Here is a 17,317-nt window from a genome sequence, read left to right on the forward strand (position 1 = left end):
CTTCTACTCACAGCCTCATCCATAGCACGATCTTTAAGGCTGGCATTGGCTGGAGGAAGCAGTGTCTGTGTATTGTCTTTAGAGTGAATACAATGTAGTTATTTTCTAACATACACTACCATTCAAAAGTTTGGGGCCACTTAGAAATGTCCTTGTTTTTGAAAGAAAAGCACATTTTTTTGTCCATTAAAATAACATAACATTTATCAGAAATACAGTGTGTTAATGTTGTAAATGACTATTGTAGCTGGAAACGGCAGATTTTTTAAAATGGAATATCTACAGAGGCCCATTATCAGCAACCATCACTCCTGTGTTTCAATGGCACGTTGTGTTAGCTAATCCAAGTTTGTAATCGAACCCACAAATGCTGATGCTCCAGATACTCAACTAGTCTAAAGAAGGCCAGTTTTATTGCTTCTTTAATCAGGACAACCGTTTTCAGCTGTGTTAACATAATTGCAAAATTGTTTTCTGATGATCAACTAGTCTTTTAAAATGATAAACTTGGATTAGCTAACACAACGTGTCACTGGAACACAGGAGTGATGGTTGCTGATAATGGGCCTCTGTGCACCTATGTACGTAGATATTCCATAAAAAACCTGCCGTTTCCAGCTACAATAGTCATTTATAACATTAACAATGTCTACACTTATTTCTGATACATTTTATGTTATTTTAATGGACAATTTTTTTTTGCTTTTCTTCCAAAAACAAGGACATTTCTAAGTGACCCCAAACTGTTGAATGATAGTGTATACCAGGACCTTATTGCCTACAGAACAAGCCCATGTGATTTATACAGTACATAGCAAACAACCTCCATTGTCTTTCGGTTCCCTTCCTTTCAATCTCAGTTGCTCCCGTTTTTCGATACAAGAATACAGCTGGTGTTCCAGGGAGAGATCCAACTCGTAAGCCTTTGTTCTGGAATGTGTAAGATGGTCCCCCATGATGGTAGTCGTATGGTATTGCTAGAACAACTGTAAACTGTTCAGTGATGGAAGCTGTTTTCCCTATATCGTGCATGAATCATGTTGGTGTAGTTCACTTGAAAGAGGGTTAAAGGGAGAAAAAGCCATTTATTTAAAAATACCAAACAATTATTCTTAGTATTTAGATTTATTTTATTTGTTATTAGTCCTTTCTTCATTTCAGTTTTCTATCAATTTGTTTCGAGCACTCATGCTAATTTGGACATTGGACCAAGTCCTTGTCCATTTCTTACCATTTTGAAGAAATGGCTGCAATGCTGCAGAAAACATTTATTGTTGCAATAATCTAGCTTGTTTTGTTAATGCACTATATGGCGTTGTCTGAAATAGACTTGGTGGTGTGGGGTCTCCTTGTTCTAGCTTAGCTTGTGTTCGTTTACACGTATCTTCATGCTTCCTTGTGTACTGTTGGTGGTTGACTTGACTGTGTGTTGCGTTTTTTATTTCCCTTTGTCCAAACCCCTCCTTCCAAAAAAACTACAGACAGACAAGGAGGGTTGCTACTTCACATAGGATGCTCTGAGTTGAAATATGCCTTAAGTATTTCACAATAATTTGTGGTGGCATATTTAATGTATTTTCTCTCATGATTCTGTAATTGAATAAATCTGTTTATTTAGAAATAACACAAAATGTTGGGGGATACCTCATTATGCATAGGTTGGTGGGGATGCTTTGCATGGAAGTTGTGTTTTTCAGAAGAAAAATTGTCATTGGAAGGGTGACTAGGTGTAACAGGCTCTGTCTATAGCCAACGTGGTGCTGTTGATCTCCATTCCATTCCATTTAGAAGATTCCCACACTCTGCTTTAATCTAGTTAACAGACTGACCAGGTGCAAATGTTTCAGCATGTAAACCTCCGTCATTGCACTCCTAGCATGGCTAAACCCCTCACTGGCATAGAGGATGATGATATGATACTTTTTCTTTTTCATATTTATCCCGGATCATTACCAGTTTCACAGTTTGTTTGACCTCGTTTGTATATTTCACCATATTATATCTGGATATTCGGTGTCTCCAGTCAGAGCATACGTTTCTCTGTCCAGCTATGTTAACTCTTCCCATATGAATTAATAACTGCATTATTAGGTACTTTGTATTGCTGGCAAATGCTGTGTTTGTGTGGTTAGGTTAGGAAGGTGGCTAACATGATAAACTTGAGCTATTGATCTTATGTTTTTCTGGTTTGATACTCTAGGTAGTAGTTTTACACCTGGGTATAATAAGCCAACCACCTGTTTTCTGTGTGCTTTTTCTTAATAATAACAATGTATTCATCTTACATATATCTCATTGGAATGAAGCTGACTGGTCTTATTCATTTTTTCCTGCTGTCACTGACCTTACTTCCTGGTCAGGTCACATGGTCAGGAAAAAACTCCTGGCCTTATGGTTGTCTCTAGTTACCACAGCCACAAGGTCAAAATTGGCTATATCATAAAAATGTATGAAAACAAAAATTATATTTTTGGTCTTAATTTAAGGTTTGGCAGTGTGGACCGGGTAAAGTTTAGAATCACATTTTAAAAGATAAATTGTAGAAACAGGAAAAAGTCTCTGCACACTTCCAGTCAGATGCAAATGTGTTTTAATTTGAGCTAAGCTTTCGGTCAGTCGACCATCATCAGAACATGAGAAATTGTAGAAGTAGACAGAGTTTATGACTTTGGATGTGGTAAATAGTGACAACCTGGCCTTACCTTTGTCCTCAGCAGACTGTATACTGGGTTGTTACTGCAGAGGAAAACTGTATAGTATAATAACTCAAGCTGGTGAAGGGGAATGAACAGTAGAATCCAAAAGCACAAGCTTTCTAATGCATGTCCTCCTCAGGTTTTCATATGTGCACATGGGTGAAGCTGTACATGTGTTTAATATGAGGCTGTATTTTCTTGAATATTACAGATATGTTTCTTTGTTGCTGATAAACTGTTGTTTAAACTAACCTGCCAGTGATTAAAGGGAAGTGGCCATCTTTGTACAACACACTGCTGTTTTGCTGTAACTGCGCAATGTTTTATGAGCTGGAGTATTTTATAGACACTAGAAGTATTTACCAATAATATGAAAAGCAATAGCTACATTATAATGAAGAATAACATGGATCAGTGAATGCTGTGGAAAATCTTTAGGTTCACTTTTGATGGATTTTGTACTGTATTTATTACTAATGAGGATGCAAAAAGTTGCATAGCTTAACCCAAACTGTTCTGTCTCCTGTTTTATTTATTGTCTGATTGTATATGATCTTTTTCTATGTGTTTTTCAAATAAACTCCCTAAAATGCTGAAAAGACCTGGTTAAGGATAACATTTTTCCAAAAAATAACTTCTCTACCTAGAGAGTTTTCATCTGTATTTTTCGTAGCTGTCTACATACCACCACAGACGAGGCTGGCAGTTAAACCGCATTCAATGAGCTGTATTCCGCCGTAAGCAAACTGGAAAATGCTCATGCAGAGACGGTGCTCCTAGTGGCCGGGGACTTTAATGCAGGGAAACTTAAATCAGTTATACCTAATTTCTATCAGCATGTTAAATGCGCAACCAGAGGGAAAAAAATTCTAGACCAACTTTACTCCACGCACAAAGACGCGTACAAAGCTCTCATTCGCCCTCCATTTGGCAAATCTGACCATAACTCTATCCTCCTGATTCCTGCTAACAAGCAAAATTTAAGCAGGAAGCACCAGTGACTCGGTCTATAAAAAAGTGGTCAGATGAAGCAGATGCTAAACTACAGGACTGTTTTGCTTTCACAGACTGGAATATGTTCCGTGATTCTTCCGATGGCATTGAGGAGTACACCACATCAGTCACTGGCTTTATCAATAAGTGCATCGAGGATGTCGTCCCCACAGTGTTTGTACGTACATACCCTAACCAGAAGCCATAGATTACAGGCAACATTCGCACTGAGCTGAAGGGTAGAGCTGCCGCTTTCAAGGAGCGGGGGAGCAGACAATTGTTGTTCAATGGTAAACGGTCTGAGTGGTATCCCACTGGGCATAAACTGGTTGAATCAACATTGTTTCCACATCACTTCACCCCAACATTGAATCAACTTGTGAAACTAATTGGATTAGCAAAAAGTCATCAATGTTAGGGCATTTTGTCTTTTTTTGCCCAACTTTTAACCTAAATCCAATGACATGGTGAATTTTGGGAGGGATTACATGTTGAATTCACGTTAGTTGTCAAACCAATGTAAATCAAAGCGAGGCATTGAACTGACAACTGTGCCCAGTGGGACATCTTCATTCATATAACATCTTTGGTCATGTCATCACTAGCCTACATCAGGGTCAGAGGTGATCTCATTGGTCTTGTCACTGAAGTCCAGGATCTCGTTGTTGGCACAGGCCAGCTCTCTCATGATCGGCCCGTCGTCGACATGCTTGGCCAGCCAGTGGTCACATGGGAAACGGAAATTCTGGTCCATGGTCTCATCTATCACATTGATGTACTCCAGGTGCCAGGACTTGAGAGAAACACAGGTTAGAATGGATTATCTTCTTGCCTCTATACCAATCATCACCAATTAGCTAGTTCAAGACTTAGTTTTGTTTTCCCTTGCTGGAAATCCTGTGTACAGAACTGCAGTTGTGAATAAATCAATCAATGAAAATTGAGAAAGCTCCTCGTGTGTCCTGTCAGTCCATTTAGCCACTGTTACACCACCATCACCGTTAGTGATGAAACTAAGTGGCATGGCATATGAAAACCTGCTCCTTACCCTTGTTGTCGGGCCACACGTGGATCTTGGACTACTCTCCCAGGATGAGGATGTCTGGGAAGCGGAACACATCTTTCGACTTCTGCTCAAACTTGTATCTGCTACCGCCCTCCTTCAGTGCCAGCGTACCAGTGTCCACGTAATCCCCAAATACTCTGGAACAAGTTGGCATTGGTGCCTGGAACAAAGGTGGATAGGGGAGATTAAAGATTAAAGGTAGAACTAGGGGGTGCCTGGTGGGTGCTGGAGTTTTTCCCATGTGGAGCTGTTGTGACCCACCTTTGATGTCGCTTGTCTGGACCTGGATGATGTAGGTGGTCTTCTCCACCAATAGGACAAACATACCACCAAATTATTATTATCTCATCCACCACCGCTGCCAGCTCACAGAGCTTAGTCCTTTTGGGCCCTTTGGTCTTCGACAGCCAGTTCTCATAGGTAAACACAGACACTCGGACTCCTGAGTGACGCAGCAGTCTAAGGCACTGCATCTCAGTGCAAGAGGCGTCACTACAGTCCCTGGTTCCCTGGTCTCTCGTCTGGCCGTGATTGGGAGTCCCACAAGGAGGCGCACAATTGGCCCAATGTCGTCCAGATTTGGCAGGGGTAGGCTGTCATCGTAAATAAGAATTTGTTCTTAACTGACTTGCCTGGTTAAATAAATAAAACATCCTCTGTAGTCAGGTTACACATCAGGATCTAGGTGACACACGTATCCCAGACATTTACATTGTTATTTTAGTAAATTAGCAGACTCAGAGCAACTAACAATAACTGTTTTGAGATAAGGAGGCTGCAAATGAACACATAATACAGTATAAGCATGGTAAGTTTGAATCCCAACACTGTTGAGGAACCAGTCGGAGGGACTGCCAGAGCCGTCAATGCAAACAGAGGAGCGATGTCATCTATCTCCATGTGCCCTCTTGACCTCTCTCAAACATTCGGGGAGGGATACATGGCTGTCATTCTGGATAGAAAAGGACAAGGACTCCCCCAAGGTTTGAATAATGGTGGTGTCAATAACAAACTAGGGTAGTGTACCCCATAAAATCCTAATGTGTACATCCCCCAATGTTTGCCCCTTAATGTTGGTGCAGCCCAATTCGAGTCAATCCAGACAACATTGGCTGCAGGTAGCCTAGCGGTTAAGAGCGTTGGGCCAGTAACCAAAAGGTTGGTGGTTTGAATCCCTGAGCCAACGCGGTGAAAAATTGAATTGCTCCTGTAATTTGCTCTGGATAAGAGCATCTGCCAAATGACTAAAATGTGAAGACTATAGGCACTCTACTGAATGACAGTGTTACAGTTTTCATCAATCTACACACAATACCCCACAATGACAAAGCAAAAAATGTTTTTTATAAAACAATTCAAATGTATAAAAAAATTAAAAGCTGAAATATCACATTTGTATAAGTATTCAGACACTTTACTCAGTACTTTGTTGAAGCACCTTTGGCAGGGATTACAGCCTCGAGTCTTCTTGGGTATGACGCTACAAGCTTGGCACAACTGTATTTGGGGAGTTCTCTCATCCTTCTCTGCAGATCCTCTCAAGCTTAGTCAGGTTGGATGGGGAGCGTTGCTGCACAGCTATTTTCAGGTCTCTCCAGAGATGTTTGATCGAGTTCAAGTCTATGGCTGGGCCATCGCTGGGCCACTCGATTAGACTTGTCGTGAAGCCACTCCTGCGTTGTCTTGGCTGTGTGCTTAGGGTCATTGTTCTGTTGGAAGGTGAACCTTCGCCCCATTCTGAGGTCCCGAACGCAGGTTTTCATCAAGGATCTCTCTTTACTCTGCTCAGTTCATCTTTCCCTTGATCCTGACTAGTCTTCCAGTCCCTGCCGCTGAAAAACATGCCCACAGCATGATGCTGCCACCCCCATTCTTCACTGTAGGGATGGTGCCAGGTTTCCTTCAGACGTGATGCTTAGCATTCAGGACAAATAGTTCAATCTTGGTATCATCAGACCAGAGAATCTTGTTCCTCATGGTCTGAGAGTCCTTTAGGTGCCTTTAGGCAAACTCCAAGCGGGCTGTCTTGTGCCTTTTAATGAGGAGTGTCTTCCGTCTGGCCACTCTACCATAAAGGCCCCTGATTGGTGGAGTGCTGGAGAGATGGTTGGGCTTCTGGAAGGTTCTCCCATCTCCACAGAGGAAGTCTGGAGCTCTGTCAAAGTGACCATAAGTTTCTTGGTCACCTCCCTGACCAAGGCCCTTCTCCCCCGAGGCTTGGTGGTTCCAAGCGTCTTCCATTTAAGAATGATGGAGGCCACTGTGATCTTGGGGACCTTCAGTGCTGCAGAATTGTTTTTGGTACCCTTCCCCAGATCTGTGCCTCGACACAATCCTGTCTCGGAGCTCTACGGACAATTCCTTCGACTTCTTGGCTTGGTTTTGCTCTGACATGCACTGTCAAGTGTGGGACCTTATATAGAAAGATGTGTGCCTTTCCAAATCATGTCCAATTAATTGAATTTACCACAGGTTGACTCCAATCAAGTTGTAGAAACATCTCAAGGATTATCAATGGAAACACGATGCACTTGAGCTCAATTTCGAGTCTCATAGCAAAGGGTGTGAAAACTTATGTAAATAAGGTATTTCTGTTTTTATTATTTTATACATTTGCAAAAAAATCTAAAAACCTGTTTTCACTTTGTCATTATGGGGTATTGTGTGTAGATTGATGAGAGATTTAAAAATATATGTATAAAAAATAGAATAAGGCTGTAACGTAACAAAATGTGGAAAAAGTCAAGGGGTCTGAATACTTTCAGAATGCACTGAAGATGATCTGGAGGGGAAATATGCTTCTATGTATCCTGTATTGAAGTCCCATTGAGATAGTAGAATCCATTTCAAGGAAGCCCTCACCATGAAGGAGCATCACAAGCACAAGTATGTGGACAATCTGAAAGCTCCTCTCAGTAATATAGTGGTATTTAGTGTGTTATTGCCCTAACAAACTCACCTTCCGGATGATGTTGGTGTCTAGTATGTTGAACAGTCTGTGATGAGACCATTGCCTCTGTCCTTGGCCAACCAGCACTTACATTGGAAGATGTACTTGATGCCTTCTGTCGGCATGGCAACCGACAGCTCATCCACCAACCAGCAGCTCTCTGGGGTGGCGCTATTATCACCCAGCCGTGGGAGAGAAAAAGAGAGAGTGAGAGCTAGACTACCACAAAAGCTCTTCTTTCTCTCCGGCAAAAGTCTAAACTGGATCCTTGGGACGTACCAACTCTGACATCACTCTATTGAAGTAAGGGTTAAGGTTAGGGTAAGGGCTATGGTTAGGGTTTAGGGTAGGGACGTCCCAAGGAATCCGGATAGCACTAACCGTCCTGTCACATCCGCTCTGTCTTGATGTTGTTGGGTCCCTTTACATCCCGACTGTGAAACAACCTAAGATAGACAGTGCTACTGTACCTTGACATAGTAGGTTCTCTCGATGCGTTTGTCCTCGTTCTTCTTGGAGAGCCAACACACACAGGAACATACACCTCCTCTGTTTCCACGTCCACCACCTCTACCTGGTCCAGCACAAGTTGGCTCCCATCCAGTTTGAGTTGTCGTGGCGGATACGGATCATAAACACCTGGCCGAGATCCACCCTCTCGATGGAGAACTTATTCACCAGGGCGAGACAAATAGGAAAGGGACACATGTAGTGAAGTAAAATCAACCTGACTGCTCTTAATCACTATGATGGACTGAGAGAGGCTTTAGGGAATTCAGAAACGGACACACTTAGCATTAATTAGTTAACCTTGTGAAATTACACGGTTTTAGCAATACTGTACTGTCTTTGGTTTTAGTATTCCATGAAACGACACGGTAAACTACATGGTATCTTTGTAACTTAATGTAAAGTGTGACCAAATAATAACACACTTTGTCTTTCAAACTTGTTGCTGTTGCTCTGACTTGCTGAGTTTGCATTCCCGTGTCTCCCAGGTCTCCGTAGATGGTGAGAAACACTTTTCTGTCGGCCCCTCCTCCGTACGTTTCACCCGTTCTGACAACGCAGTGAACCACCAGCGCCGGCAGGATGGGGCCAGAGCTGCACAAACTCCTGGGTAGAGCAGACTGCAGGGCGGCTGGGGCAGCCTTCTCCTGCTATAGTTACCCACCTGAAACAGCCACTAACCTCATAAACAATTATTACCACTGGGTTGTCACCTGACCAGAAGAGAAAGCCCATGTGAAAATCGAGAACATACCAGAAAATTCTGTCACCCTGCCATTGCTTTGGTAAACACATTGAGGGATGCGGCTGGAGAAATGTACAGTAACCACTCTCAAATTCATAGACAGAGCTATGGATGCAAGGACTGACCATCCATGATATAAACATTATACTTTTAATGTTTTGAGACAGTGTTTGTTTACAATTACTTTGTTTACAAACAATGGACTGAAACAAGCTTATCTTTTGGGTTCTGATGACATTTAAGTTATAATAAGAGTCAACAGGTATATCATTAATTTATTTTGACTCCCTTATGACCATTAAAAAACATGATGTCCTAAATCTTTCCATCAACTTCCATGTTGTCATGATGAAAGGCCTGAAACAGATGCTTAAAGACAAAAGTAAACAAACGCTAGGCACAAGCATGGGAGAGAAAAAGTATACTGTAAATGTGTCCTCCTTTCTCTGGACAGAGTTGTAGCAGTGGCCTCGACAGGCTGCTAGCGGTCGCTGTTGTTCCTGTCTCTCGAGGCTAAGTTGGCAGCTGACATGAATGCTGATTGGCTGAAAGCCGTGGTATATTTAAGCAATAAGGCACGACGGGTGTGGAATATGGCCAATATACCATGGCTAAGGGCTGTTCTTCAGCACGACGCAACGCAGAGTGCCTGGATACAGCCCTTAGCCGTGGTATACTGGCCATATACAGTTGAAGTCGGAAGTTTACATACACTTAGGTTGGAGTCATTAAAACTCGTTTTCAACCACTCCACAAATTTCTTGTTAACAAACTATAGTTTTGGCAAGTCGGTTAGGACATCTACTTTGTGCATGACACAAGCCGTCATACAGCTCAGGAAGGAGACGAGTTCTGTCTCCTAGAGATGAACGTATTTGGTGTGAAAAGTGCAAATCAATCCCAGAACAACAGCAAAGGACCTTGTGAAGATGCTGGAGGAAACAGGTACAAAAGTATCTATATCCACAGTAAAACGAGTTCTATATCGACATAACCTGAAAGGCCGCTCAGCAAGGGAGAAGTCACTGCTCCAAAACCGCCATAAATAAAACAGACTATGGTTTGCAACTGCACATGGGGACAAAGATCATACTTTTTGGAGTAATGTCCTCTGGTCTGATGAAACAAAAATAGAACTGTTTGGCCATAATGACCATCGTTATGTTTGGAGGAAAAAGGGGGAGGCTTGCAAGCCGAAAAACACCATCCCAACCGTGAAGCACGGGGGTGGCAGCATCATGTTGTGGGGGTGCTTTGCTGCAGGAGGGACTGGTGCACTTCACAAAATAGATGGCATCATTAGCAAGGAAAATTATGCGGATATATTGAAGCAACATCTCCAGACATCAGTCAGGAAGTTAAAGCTTGGTCGCAAATGGGTCTTCCAAATGGACAATGACCCCAAGCATACTTCCAAAGTTGTGGAAAAATGGCTTAAGGACAACAAAGTCAAGGTATTGGAGTGGCCATCACAAAGCCCTGACCTCAATACCATAGAAAATTTGTGGGCAGAATTGGGAAAAACTGAGTTTAAATGTATTTGGCTAAGGTGTATGTAAACTTCCGACTTCAACTGTACAACAAACCCCTGAAGTGTTCTTTTTGCTATTATAAACTGGTTATCAACGTAATTAGAGCCATAAAAATCTATGTTTTGTCATACCCGTGGTATAAATCTGATATACCACAGCTTTCAGCCAATCAGAATTCAGGGCTCCAACCACCCAGTTTATAACAGACCTATACCAAGGGTATGACCAAACATATATTTTTACTGCTCTAATTATGTTGGTAACCCGTTTATAATACAATACAACTTGTATAACAGAATATGCTACTTACATTTAAACATACAGTATTAATTTAGTGACTTCAATTGCTAGTGAAAGGAACAAATATTGGCTGCTCTTGTGTCGCTACAGCATACCAGAGTGCTGCACCGGAAGATGTACGGACTGAATTTACTGCAACTCAATACCCTTTTCCGTCCTCTATCGTGTCTACTTCGGCAAGAAGATGGTAAGCGCGGATGCAGTGTAACCTGAAAATCTGAAATCATCCGCTTTAATGAACGTTCTCATTTGATCAACTACATGTTTGTTGTGAAGATGAAAGCATTGAATTACGGCAGACCTCAGTATTTCATGGTGTTAGTTTCATAATCGCTCCAAACCCGATTAATGAACTGTAACGTAACAAACACTGAACGTTAGCTACTGTATGTCGCAGACGCTAGAAGTAGATGGGTATCTTCCAAATAATGTTCAATCAGCATTTCAAATTGACTGCTATTATTTTGGTCCCCATAAAGGAAACGATTTTGACAATAGCATTCATTAGTATGTCCATGTCATCCTGCAAAACAAGGAAAGTGGCTAGTTTTCTCAGGTGGAACCAGCTAGCATCATTCAACATTAGCCTGTTAACGGTAGCATGTAGTTAACGTATACAGCCATCGTTTGTGATGTATTGTTATGAATGAACTGTCAATTCTAATTGGTCACCATAAATGTGTTTGCACCTGTTTCACAGACGAAGGGAACGTCATCATTTGGTAAACGTCGCAACAAGACGCATGCCCTATGTCGTCGGTGCGGCTCCAAGGCATACCACCTTCAAAAGTCTTCCTGCGGAAAGTGTGGCTACCCCGAAAAGCGCAAGAGAAAGTGTGAGTGGCTCGTGCTGTTTTCTTGGCAGATAGTTTAGTAAAATTTGTTCAGTCAATTTGATCAGTCAGTGCAGTCCATTCATGTTACCAATAGGGACCATCATCAGTGACGCTAGCTAGATGGATGGATGCTGCCAGGGATCTTACCAGAGCTCAACCTGTCAAAAGTTTCCAGTGATGCAAATGTCAAACAAGCTGAAATATTCCAGATGTCCTCACATGCAATAGTGACTTTTTGCACTTCCAGACTTTTGTTTTGTGGGAGTTTGGTCAAGCTGACCTTGTTGTCATGCTGATGTATGTGTCTGTACAGCGGTTTTGCTCTTCATTGATTCTATCCTTAAACTTTTGCAGATAACTGGAGTGCCAAGGCCAAGAGACGCAACACCACCGGGTCTGGCCGTATCAGACACCTGAGGGTTGTCTACCGCAGATTCAGGTGAGTCCAACATCCTCCCTGCAATGAATTTCAGGGCTGATTTGCATAATACATCAGGTGCAAACAGAAGAAAATGTTTCCTCGGAATACAAAGATGAGCTGTTCTTTAGGCAGGAGTATGTACCTCTATTTCTCCAAAGCTTGCTTTTTTTGTCTGTTGAATGTGAAATTGGTATCATTTTTAACTGCAGAGAAGCACCTATTTTGCCCCTCTTTTCTGACCTGCGGAATCAGTTGAGATGAATCTGGTCTGTCCTTAATTGGCCCTATGTAATGTAACCAGTATGATATCGCTAGCTAGTTTTGCCAAGGTGGATTAGGTTGCTCTGCACAGATGCTTTTCAGTGCTGGGTTGAACCCTCTTAGTTTTGTTGGTGTTGAGATATGATTGTCTTACGATACACCAGGAAGGAAGGTGATGGGATGTTGGTTTTATTTGGAGTTGGTGACTGTTAAACTACTCATGAAATGTTTTTCTGCATGATAAATGGTGTGTCACTGCCATGATTTGACAAGTGCCCATTGCTGTGAGTGACTGAAGTGCTTGCTGACTAATCATTTTACTTTTGATATCGTGAATGCCATTTAACTTGCAGTGCATTCAGAAAGTATTCAGACCCCTTGACTTGTTCTACATTTTGTTACATTTTGTTGCAGCTAGGGATGCACCAATATGACTTTTTTGGCCGATACCGATAACCAATATTTTCCTTGCCAAATAAAAAGATATCGATTACAGATATTTTACATTTTAGTGGCCATTTAAGCATTCTAGTACAGTTAAATAGTTAACACACATGGATGCAGCGGTCTAAGGCACTGCATCTCAATGCAAGAGGCGTCACTACAGACCAAGGTTCGAATCCAGGATGTATCACATCTGGCCATGATTGGGAGTCCCATTGGGCGGCGCACAATTGGCCCAGCGTCGTCCGGGGTAGACTGTCATTGTAAATAAGAATTTGTTCTTAACTGACTTGCCTAGTTAAATAAATAAAGGTTACACACACCACACTGACCAAAAGGTTATTTTGTTGGCATTTACGTACATCCCCATTACCAGTAAAACATCATCAAAACCTATTTCTTTCACTTGCTGTGCTGTTTTGTTGTTCATTTGTTCAGTCTCAACCAGGATTTCATCATACATGTCAAGCAGTGAAGTTTCAGCTCTGTCTGTCCGTAGCCTCTCTTCCTCGGTGCGCACTGTCACTGTGTCTGTTTCCATCTTGTCCAGCTGTGTATGTTAACATTTCACGTGAACTCTGTTTCTTGTCTGCATCGAGCATGGTGGCGACACAGTAAAGAGGCTCAGAGAGAATGCCACCGAATCGCTTGTTCACAGCCTGGAGTACTTTTTAAGTTTTAACCCCACGGTTTGTGTGGGCAGTTTTGTTGAGCAGGCGTTTCACTGCCATGACAGAGGGTATCACGTCTGCTGCAGACGCAGTTGATGAGCTTATTTCTCCAGTCAGTTGTTCAAATGGCGCTAGGAGTGTGTTCATGTTTCCAAGTTTCAAACATGTTCTCAAATGCCATTGAAATGGCAGCAGTGGTATGAGAACCAGCACATTCTTGAGCATGCAACACGGCCCTCCTCAGTATGAAATCCTCGTCGACCCACTGTGCTGTCAGACTCGGCATACTCATGGGGCTGACATCGCTGGTCCAAGTGTCAGTTGTGACGCCCATAGCAAGTAGCATAAGGAATTCCATGATCTTTTGCTGTCAACCGATTTCGCCTTTGAGTTGTCTCGCTGAAATGTTCCTACTCTTTCAAATGACTGCTCAACTTGAACTTGTTTAGTTGTTGGAAGTGTGTGCTTAGTATTTTTCTACTGTTGTGCTGTATTTTTCGTGGCGTCATTACGTCATCTACTTACGTTATATATGTATCCACGTCAGCTTTGATATCGGTTTTGCACATAGGCGCTAAACACAAAATCAGGCTGATGCCGATGTTGGCATTTTTAGCTAATATCGTCCGATTCGGATATGCTCACCGATATATCATGCGTCCCTAATTGCAGCCTTATTCTATATAAGGTCCCTCAGTTGACAGTGCATGTCAGAGCAAAAACCAAGCCATGAGGTTGAAGGAATTGACCGTAGGGCTCCGAGACAGGATTGTGTCGAGGCACAGATCTGGGGAAGGGTACCAAAAAAGGTCTTTAGCATTTAAGGTCCCCAAGAACAGTGTCCTCCATCATTCTTAAATGGAAGAAGTTTGGAACCACCAAGACCCTTCGTAGAGCTGGCTGCCCGGCCAAACTGAGCAATCAGGGTAGAAGGGTCTTGGTCAGGGAGCAAAGTACAGAGAGATCCTTGATAAAACCTGTTCTAGAGCGCTCAGGACCTCAGAATGGGGTGAAGGTTCACCTTCCAACAGAACAACGACCCTAAGCACACAGCCAAGACAACGCAGGAGTGGCTTCACGACATGTCTCTGAATATCCTTGAGTGGCCCAGCCAGAGCCCGGACTTGAACCCGATCTAACATCTCTGGAGAGACCTGAAAATAGCTGTACAGTGATGCTCCCCATCAGCAGAGAAGAATGGGAGAAACCCCCCAAATACAGGTGTGCCAACCTTGTAGCGTCATACCCAAGAAGACTTGAGGCTATAATTGCTGCCAAAGGTGCTTTAACAAAGTACTGAGTAAAGGGTCTGAATACAAATGTAAATGTGATATTTCATTTTTTTTTTAAATTTACATTTGCAAACATTTCTCAACATGTTTTTGCTTTGTCATTATGTAGTATTGTGTGTAGATTGATGGGAAAAAAACAATTTGAATTAATTTTAGAATAAGACTGTTGTGTTACAAAATGTGGAAAAAGTCTAGGGGTCTGAATACTTTCCTGAATGCACTGTACCTGGCACGAGTAGATGTTGCTATGTATGTTGTAGTGAAAGACCAGACTCTCATCACATTTCTCAGACCTAAGACTTGATGTTAGATTCATTTCAAGTTTTGTCACGTACACGAGTACAGTGAAATGCCTTTCTTGCAAGCTCTTTCCCAACAATGCACTAATCAATATCAGTAGGAAAAATATTATACTATAAAATGAATAGAACAACTTGGCAAGTCAGTTAAGAACAAATTCTTATTTACAATGACTGCCTACCCCGGCCAAACTCTCCCCTAATCCGGATGAAACTGGGCCAATTGTGCGCCGCCCTATGGGACTCCCGATCACGGCCAGTTGTGATACAGCCCGGGATCGAACCAGGTTCTGTAGTGACGCCTTAGACCGCTGCGCGACTTGGGGGAAAGGAATATTACAATCTTCCTAGCATGTGGTACATGTTCGTAATGGATGGGGTTACCTACCTGTAAAACATTTGAGACCTAGTAAGGGGCACTGTGTGTGTACACTGAACAAAAATATAAACGCAACAATTTAAAAGATTTTACTGAGTTACAGTTCATATAAGGAAAGCAGTCAATTTAAATACATTCATTAGGCCCTAATCTATGGATTTCACATGACTGGGAATACAGATATACATCTGTTGGTCACAGATACCTTAAAAAAAGGTTAGGGTCGTGGATCAGAAAACCAGTCAGTATCTGGTGTGACCACCATTTGCCTCATGCAGCACGACACATCGCCTTCGCATAGAGTTGATCAGGCTGTTGATTGTGGCCAGTGGAATGTTGTCCCACTCCTCTTCAATGGCTGTGTGAAGTTGCTGGATATTGATGGGAACTGGATCACGCTGTCGTACACGTCGATCCAGAGCATCCCAAACATGCTCAATGGGTGACATGTCTGGAGAGTATGCAGGCCATGGAAGAACTGGGAAATTTTCAGCGTCCAGGAATTGTGTACAGATCTTTGTGACATGGAGCCATGCATTATCATCCTGAAACATGACGTGATGGCGACAGGAATGGCACGACAATGGGCCTCGAGATCTCATCACGGTATCTCAGTGCATTCAACTTGTCATCGATTAAAATGCAGTTGTGTTCGTTTTCCGTAGCTTATGCCTGCCCATACCATAACCCCACGGCCACCATGGGGCTCTTTGTTCTGCCGTCTGCCCGGTACAGTTGAAATCAGGATTAATCCGTGAAGCGCACACTTCTCCAGCATGCCCGTGGCCATCGAAGGTGAGGACAACGAACATGCAGATGAGTTAACCTGAGACGTTTTTTGACAGTTTGCAAATTCTTCGGTTATGCAAACTCGGTTTCATCAGTTTCTCCAAAACAACGTTGGATGCGGCTTATGGTAGAGAAAAATATTAAATTCTCTGGCAACAGCTCTGGTGAACATTTCTTAAGTCAGCATGCCGATTGCATGCTTCCTCAACTTGAGACATCTGTGGCATTGTGTTGTGACAAAACTGCACATTTTAGTGTGGTCGTTTATTGTCCCCACCACAAGGTTGCTACCATGTTGTCATGTTCTGTTGCTGCCATGCTATGTTTTCTTAGGTCTCTCTTTATGTAGTGTTGTCTCTATTTTTGTAATGTCTGTTTTGTCTTATTTTTGTGTTTTTATTTTTAATCCCAGCCCCTGTCCCCGCAGGTGGCCTTTTTCCTTTTGGTAGGCCGTCATTGTTAACCAGAATTTCTTCTAAACTGACTTGCCAAATTAAATAAAAAGTAAAGGTGCACCTGTGTAATGATCATGCTGTTTAATCAACTTCTTGATATGCCACTCCTGTCAGGTGGATGGATTATTTTAGCAAAGGAGAAATGCTCACTAACAGGGATGTAAACAAATTTGAGCAAAAAGTATGCTTTTTTGTGCATATGGGAAATTTCCGATATCTTTGATTTCAGCTCATGAAACATGGGACCAACACTTCATGTTGTGTTTTCCATATTTTGTTCAGTATAGTTTACAATTCATTGTCATCCTTCCTCAATGTGTTTTCTCTGGTCTTTTCCAGGAATGGATTCCGTGAGGGAACTGTCCCCAAGCCCAAGAGAGCAGCAGTGGCTGCCTCCAGCTCTTAGACTCTGAGTCTGAAATAAAGTCATCATAAAATGACAACTTCATCGCCTCTCGTCCTCTTTGGTCAGTTATAAGTTATACAATGAAGATAAACAACATTGAAATGTTATCTCTGACAATAACCCTAGCAGAAACCAGTAAGTCATAGGACTTTCAGTTGTATCACTAGAACTTGTTTGATGGAAGGGTTTTTCTGCAACCAGCAGAGGGACACATTTCTCCATGGTTCTTTGTTTCTAGAAGCTCCACAAAACAAACAAAAACATCTGAAATA

At 42.3% G+C, this 17,317-nt stretch overlaps 2 protein-coding genes across 2 annotated transcripts; one reads left to right on the plus strand and one right to left on the minus strand.

Moving 5' to 3' along the window:
* Positions 1-3,910: 3,910 nt before the first annotated feature.
* On the minus strand, positions 3,911-5,240 carry LOC115199641 (lipoxygenase homology domain-containing protein 1-like). The gene is made up of 3 exons (XM_029761958.1): positions 5,017-5,240; positions 4,738-4,915; positions 3,911-4,482 (listed from the first exon to the last, which is right to left on the minus strand). Exons 2-3 carry the CDS (start codon positions 4,807-4,809, stop codon positions 4,291-4,293), a joined length of 264 nt encoding a protein of 87 aa, XP_029617818.1. The 5' UTR covers positions 4,810-4,915; positions 5,017-5,240; the 3' UTR covers positions 3,911-4,290.
* A 5,631-nt stretch (positions 5,241-10,871) lies between these two features.
* On the plus strand, positions 10,872-17,082 carry LOC115200439 (60S ribosomal protein L37). Its single transcript, XM_029763521.1, has 4 exons — positions 10,872-10,979; positions 11,493-11,628; positions 11,983-12,067; positions 16,979-17,082. The coding sequence occupies exons 1-4, from the start codon at positions 10,977-10,979 to the stop codon at positions 17,043-17,045; spliced, it is 291 nt and encodes a 96-aa protein (XP_029619381.1). The 5' UTR covers positions 10,872-10,976; the 3' UTR covers positions 17,046-17,082.
* Positions 17,083-17,317: the final 235 nt, after the last annotated feature.

The sequence above is a fragment of the Salmo trutta genome, chromosome 9 (assembly GCF_901001165.1).
Source record: "Salmo trutta chromosome 9, fSalTru1.1, whole genome shotgun sequence".
NCBI classification, from domain to species: domain Eukaryota; kingdom Metazoa; phylum Chordata; class Actinopteri; order Salmoniformes; family Salmonidae; genus Salmo; species Salmo trutta.